General features: G+C 50.8%; 2 protein-coding genes across 4 annotated transcripts in view; both read left to right on the forward strand.

Moving 5' to 3' along the window:
* Positions 1-459: 459 nt before the first annotated feature.
* On the forward strand, positions 460-3496 carry LOC119266585. Of its 3 annotated transcripts, none has more exons than XM_037547819.1 (4): positions 460-645; positions 1593-1731; positions 2787-2867; positions 2957-3496. In XM_037547819.1, the coding sequence occupies exons 2-4, from the start codon at positions 1609-1611 to the stop codon at positions 3176-3178; spliced, it is 426 nt and encodes a 141-aa protein (XP_037403716.1). In that variant the 5' UTR covers positions 460-645; positions 1593-1608; the 3' UTR covers positions 3179-3496. The 3 variants fall into 3 exon arrangements, with proteins under 3 accessions (XP_037403716.1, XP_037403715.1, XP_037403714.1); XM_037547818.1 differs by having other exon boundaries at positions 460-607; XM_037547817.1 differs by lacking the exon at positions 460-645 and adding an exon at positions 689-917.
* A 1825-nt stretch (positions 3497-5321) lies between these two features.
* Positions 5322-6304, forward strand: part of LOC119266586 (paired amphipathic helix protein Sin3-like 3) — an 8667-nt gene continuing 7684 nt past the window's right edge. Inside the window, exons 1-2 of the mRNA XM_037547820.1 lie at positions 5322-5648; positions 5992-6252. Of these exons, the coding sequence (XP_037403717.1) occupies positions 5554-5648; positions 5992-6252 (356 nt within the window). The 5' untranslated portion in view covers positions 5322-5553. The remainder of the gene's footprint in view (positions 5649-5991; positions 6253-6304) is intronic.

Genomic DNA, 6304 nt, shown 5'->3' on the forward strand with positions numbered 1-6304 from the left:
TCCAATTTTTTTAAACTTGTTCAACATTGTTTTCAAAAATGCTCGATCGCATCTTATGTACACGATAAAAAAAATTATATTTTTTTAATATATGATCGACAATTTTTTTTCTTACACATTCAGCATTTTTCCGAATGCTTCCCACTTCAGGAGCCCAGGCGCGCCCCGCAAGACGGGCCTGACAGGAAACAAATGGCAACAGGCGCCTGGGCTATTTGTCGCTTGAGGCACGATGCTTTCAGGAGCCCAGATAACCACCCATCGTCGTAGCAGGCCCACCTGACCTGTTCCCACTTCCTCGTTGACCCCATCGGATAAGCAATCATCAGAAACCTTCCATCGCTCGCACTGACACGCGGGCCACCCCGTCGGTGCGCCACGCCTGGACCCACGTGTCAACGTCACACCAACGCTTTACCCATGTGCGCCGGGCCGACGACGGGATCCCCCACCGCTTCCTCTCCTCCCTTTCCCCTCCCCCCACCGCCCCCCGCCCGAATATTCCAAGCTTGCGTCTTGCGGCGGCGGCGGCGGCGAGCAGACGGAGCCCAGGCCGGAGGAGGCCCCGGACCCCGATCCCGCCTCCAGTCGGCCCGCCCGGCGAGAGGTGCGTGCGACCCTCGCTCCTCCCCTCCCACAACACCGGTACCATTTCATCCGCAGAGGCTCGATCCATATCCTTTTCTTGCCGTGGCCGGAGCTCGCCCTTCTTCCGGCCGCCGCGCGCATTCGAATCGAATTGGTCCCCTCGGCCGCGCCCGCGGTCTGTTTACTTAATTTTAATCCATCCACTCGTTTTCGTGCCCCAATCCTGCCCACCCAGCTTCCTCCCCTCCCCTCCCCGGGGCCGCCTCGTTCCGAGGCAGTATGATGAGGCCGTGGCGGCGTCGGCATGCGGAGATCCTCAACATTCATCGGTGCAATTCGTCCTCTCTCATCTCTGTTTAGTCCTCTGTTTTTCATTTAGTTCCTGTGAGTTTCCTGCTGGATATCAATCTGTCACTTGCGGAATCACTGTCCGCTATTAGGAAGAATATAGTTTGCCCCCTCTCAAAACTTACCTATATTTTCTTGGCTGCTGGAGTATAGTTTTCAGTCCATTGGTTCATCCCCAAACAGGACGATCCATGGTAAAACTGAAGGTGAACTGTTCAAAAAAAAACAATTCATCCTAGACTAGACAGACAGAGTGCTCTGTACGCAATGAAGGAAGAAAAAAACAAGCGTATGCTGTTGGTGCTTATCCTAATCAGTCTGGTGCCCCTGTCAGTTGGCACGTACTGAAATTCTACACTAGTCTGGTGGCCGTTTCGGTTGGCATGTACTTACTGGAATCCTACACTAGTCTATCTGGTGGGTTTTGGTGATCACTCACTTGAACAATGATGGCCGAACAATCGACAGTGTTTCTTGTGGTTGACGTTGTTTTGCCTTTTTCCTGTTGGTTGTATATATATATATATATGCAGTTCAGGGCCTAGCTATACACTACTTGTTGGCTCTAGTTCAGAGTTGAGAGTTGAGACTGCTTGTTATGTAGTACTAAGTGTGTGTCTGCAGTCATGGTAATTGGTGTTTCTTATGGATCACAGAGGCAACGGAGCTACTATGCCTGGAGCAGATGAGGCGTTTCCGGCAGAGTCGAGAACGACGCTGTTCTTTGGGGCTGTGACATCTAAATCGGAGCCGCTGACCTTTGAAGAGTCCCTCAGATTTGTCAAGAAAGTGAAGGTGAGTTCCTGTGTTCCAACACTTTATTTATTTATTTATTTATTTATTTATTTCTGCTGTTACATGATTTATATCCTTCTGGTTATAGTGTGAATCTTGCATCACTACTTCACCTCGTTTCATTTCTTGATGTATGTTAAATATTGTTTATGCTTGGAACAACTCCCCCTTGTGAGACCCTGATGGATGCCTCAGTTCGTATAGTTATCAAGTATGAACAGACCACACTTAGCAAGTAGTAGAAGTGCAGAACTCTCTTCTGTTGCTCAACTGTTTTCAGGTGAGTTCTATAGGTCTAGAATATACAGCAAAAACTGGGAGGGTGGGCATAAAGAACGCCAGGTCATGGGTTAGTTCAGTCACAAACCTTTGGCACTGTCATCAGGAATATTATTACACACCCTTTTGGTGATTCTAGACAGTTTTGAAAAGAAAAAGAAGCAGACTATTCTTCGTAAAAAATTTAGGGAAGAACTAGACCATTCTTAGCCAACTTAGTGAACTTACGGTCAGTATTCTCTGGGTCTGTCCGAACCAAACATCTTATCTGCATCAGAATCTCATACCGTTTATATTCTATTAACAAAAGGAACCAGATACCCTCCATGTAACACTGGTTCGGACTAGTAGAAGTGTAGAACTCTCTGCTTTTGCTTAACTGTTTCCAGGTGAGTTGCGTAGAGCTAGAATATACAGCAAATAATGGGAGGGAGGGGGGAGTTAAGGATGCAAGGCCATGGGTTAGTGCAGTCACAAACTTCTGGTACTGTCATAAGGATAGTGTTAGTACAAGCTCTTTTGGTGATTCTAGACCCGTTTTGAAAATAAAAGAACCAGACTATTGTTAGCCAACTTACGGTCAATACACTCTGGGTCTCTCTGGATCAAACCTCTTGTCTGCATCAGAATCTCATACTGTTTATTCTTCCTCTTAACAAAAGGAACCTTATACCCTCCATCTAACACTGCTACGTACTCTGTTTATATTCTCTTCCAACATACAAGCGAAGCGAAATCCGCAATCGAAAACCTTGATCAAGTGTCTTCTGTTTCAGGCTCGCAACTACATGCTGTACCTGTCGCTGTTCGACATCCTGGGCAGGACGGAGCTGTCCCAGCTGGAGGCCTACCAAACAGTATGAAACTACGAGTGCCATTGTACCCCCTTTTTGAACCAATCTCTGAAATCACCGACTGAACGATGCACACATGTTTTGCTGTGCAGCTGCAGCTGCTGTTCCGCGACCACCCGGACCTGCACGAAGGGCTCGAGAAGTTCAGGCCCCCGATGCCCACGAAGCACGCCGCGGCGAACAGCAACCTCTGGCCGTGGGTTTTCGCGTGCGCCGCCGTCCCGCTGGTCGCAATGAGCCTGATCCCGGCGCTGGGGAACCCGGTGCTGTGGCTCGTCCAGCAGACGCTCGGCGAGAAGATGAGGGCTGCGTGATTCGAGTCCGATTCCATTCGGCCACTAGAGTTGCAGGGCATGTTGCTCCTCGGCTGGCCGCTAGGTTTATCAATCCCGTCAACCAATAATGTAATTAATTGACACATGGTCGTGTGTGTGTGTGTGGCTGGTGTATATATAGTTAGAACAAGCAAAGAACATCATCATTGGATGGGATGGGAGGAAATTCAGGGTTTATTGTGCTACACAGTATCAGGTAGGCACTGGGAAGAAAGAAATTTGGTCACAGACCTGCAGGTCAGGTCTTTGCAACACCCAGTTATGCTCTCCAATGCTGGGTCGAACTTGGCTTGCTTATTATTTTTATCTGCATATATGTGTGTGATGATACTGCGTCTCGCGGTTGAACTCTCTCTAGCTGCTGTTGCGGCCATAGGATGGATCAGACTGGCACAAATGGCTCGTCAACTGTGCAGACAAACGTTTCCAGAAGATCGAAACTACTTCCTGTTTGGTGACGTATAATGTCTTATAAAAGTTTACAATGGATTCAAAAGAAAGTTTGCAAATTCAAAAAAGGTTGGGAATTTTGAAAAAGATTCATGGATTTCGAAAAAAGTTCATTGGTTTTGGCAAACAACGTTCAGCAATTTGACAAAAGTTCATCGATTTTGAAAACAAAACACGAATTCTACAAAAGTTCACAATTTTGAAAGAAAAGTTCATCGATTTTGACAACAAATCTCCTGTTTAAAAAGTTCATAGATTTTGGCAAACAAATTCATGGGCTTTGAAAAAAAATCACGAATTCTAAAAATGTTAACAGATTTTGACAAAAAAATCTCGTGTTTAAAACAAGTTCATCGATTCTGGCCAAAAAACACGAATATTCATGTATATTTTTTCAAAATATATTCTGGCCAAAAAACCCTTGAACTTAAACTGTAAAACCGAATATTCATATGTATTTTTCCCACGTCTTCTTCTTTCTTTCGCTCGTGTCCACGATCAATTAGCTCGCTCCTCCGAAACGAGCGGACAACCCACGAAGCGGCCAAATACAAAGCCGTCGTCCAGCTAGCTCAAAGCGACCAAATACGAAGCCGCCGACGATCAAATACAGCGCACGAAGCCGAATCAATCAAGGAGTTAGCACGAATCAATCAAGGAGCTAGCTAGCTGAATCGATCGATTCGGCGAACCTAGCTAGCTCCTCCGTCGGGCGGACGGCCGGTGGGTGCAACGGCCGGGGACGGGTGGACGGGGTGCGATTCATGAAGGTTACTATGGCAGTTAGATTCCCGTCAACGGTCTTTGGCGTATAGAGGGCACCCTCGGGCTGCCTTCAAAATCCTTATTTTTACGGGTTAGGCGTCCCTTAAAAAAGTTTACGGGTTGGAGTCGTTTATGGATTCTATTCAGATCGTTTTTACCGTCTAAAACTGTAATCCGGCAGTTATTTTACAGTTTTGTGTGTTTTAAAGGGTATGTTGAAGATGCTCTGAAGCGTCGAATAGGGATCGGGTCATGCTTTTGGGTCGATCAGGGCTTGGGGTTGTGTATTGCAATGTCGTTTACAGCGCAGGCACGCAAAGAGAGCGCAACATGTGCTCCAAGTTTGCGACTGGTCGACCGGGAGCCCGATTTAGTTTAGATATTTCGCTCAATTTTATTTGGTTTGTTTCCTAATCCTTTTTAATCTACCTTGCTTATCTTGAGTTTAGTCCTTTTTAATCTCTTACCCTCACCCTCACTTGCCCCATCCGAGGGGCGCCGGCGCCGCGCGCGCCCGATGCTTCATTTCGGTTACGATACCACAACCGTAATAACATTAAACTCGTCCCGCCATTATCGACCCTCCTCGGCACAACCGAAGAAGGCATGTGTGCGGACTTTTGGATGAGCCGGCCGAGGCATGAAAATTCACCCGAATTCGAAATCCAAATCCAAAAAACCACCCCACCCACACCAGAGCACGTAGCCCGTGTGCCGTGCGTGGCGTGCGTTACCCACACGACGCAAAGGAAGCAGAGGCGAGCCCTCCGGTGAGGTCACCGTCCCCTGGGCCGATCGGGGCCGTCCGCGCGGGCCTTATCCCCGATCCGACGGCCCCCGCGCGCGCCCGGTAGGTTTACGCCGTTCTTAAGGCGTCCTTGTTCGTCCCCCGGCCTCGTCTCGCTTCGCTCCTCTTGTCTTCCATCTCACCCCGCTGCCTCGCCCCTCTCCTTCCCCCACCCTCCAAGCGATTGCCTTTGCGCTCGCCGTCTCTCGTGCCGCGTGCGCCTCCGGGGAACTTCTTGTGCTCGCGGCAGCGGGCAGATCCGGTGTTCAGGGCGGCCGCGTTCGGGAGGAATCGCCGGTGGTTTGCTTCGGTCAAGGAGAGGAGTAGGAGCCGCTCGGTGCATGGTGGCCTGATGAAGCGCTCCAGGGAGGACGCGCTCGCCGCCGCCGGGTCGCAGCCCAGCAAGCGCATCACCACCAGCAGCGCCGCCGTCGCTCGATCCGATCCGTGAGTACCACCGCTCGCCCGCCGACTCGCCTCCCCGGCCGTCGGGTCCGAGGGGGTTCGGTTTTTTCTTTCCCCTGTTCCTCTTATCCACTACGGTTTCGAGCTTTTTTCGCGGAAATAGGGAGGTGGGTTTCGTGCTTGACGGGGTCGCCGGCGGGGCGAAACCGAAATAATCCTCGCCGACGGGGACGAATTCGGGGCTGGTTCTGGTTTCGGTCCCGAATTCGCGCTCCTTCGTCCCAATTCCAACCCCGCGCCGCCCAAAAATGGTGTTTTGGGGGGACGGCGGAGTCTCCGCACGGTTCTGACCCGGCGATCTGACGGTTTGGCCTCTCTCGTGCAGGTCGCCGCCGCAGCCCATGCCTCCGGCGGGGTCGGGGTCGGCCCTGGTGCCGGCGCCGCCGCCCCAGGCCGTGGCCGCCCTGCCGACGCAGCCCTCCGGCGGGTCTGGGGCCGCCACTGCTGCCGCGGCCGCCGCCGCAGGCCAGAAGCTGACGACCAACGACGCCCTCGTCTACCTCAAGGCCGTCAAGGACAAGTTCCAGGACAACCGCGCCAAGTACGAGGAGTTCCTCGAGGTCATGCGCGACTTCAAGAGCGAGAGGTGGTCTGCTGCTCCCTTTTCCCAGCCGGATCCATACTTATGTTTCACATAA

This window comes from Triticum dicoccoides, chromosome 3A (assembly GCF_002162155.2).
Source record: "Triticum dicoccoides isolate Atlit2015 ecotype Zavitan chromosome 3A, WEW_v2.0, whole genome shotgun sequence".
In the NCBI taxonomy this organism is placed as follows: Eukaryota; Viridiplantae; Streptophyta; class Magnoliopsida; order Poales; family Poaceae; genus Triticum; species Triticum dicoccoides.

Coding starts and splice junctions, on each gene's coding strand:
- LOC119266585 (XM_037547817.1), top strand. CDS start 868: ATGATGAGGCCGTGGCGGCGTCGGCATGCGGAGATCCTCAACATTCAT. Junction 918..1,592: donor GAGATCCTCAACATTCATCG/GTGCAATTCGTC, acceptor TATGGATCACAG/AGGCAACGGAGCTACTATGC. Junction 2,868..2,956: donor AGCTGGAGGCCTACCAAACA/GTATGAAACTAC, acceptor TTTGCTGTGCAG/CTGCAGCTGCTGTTCCGCGA.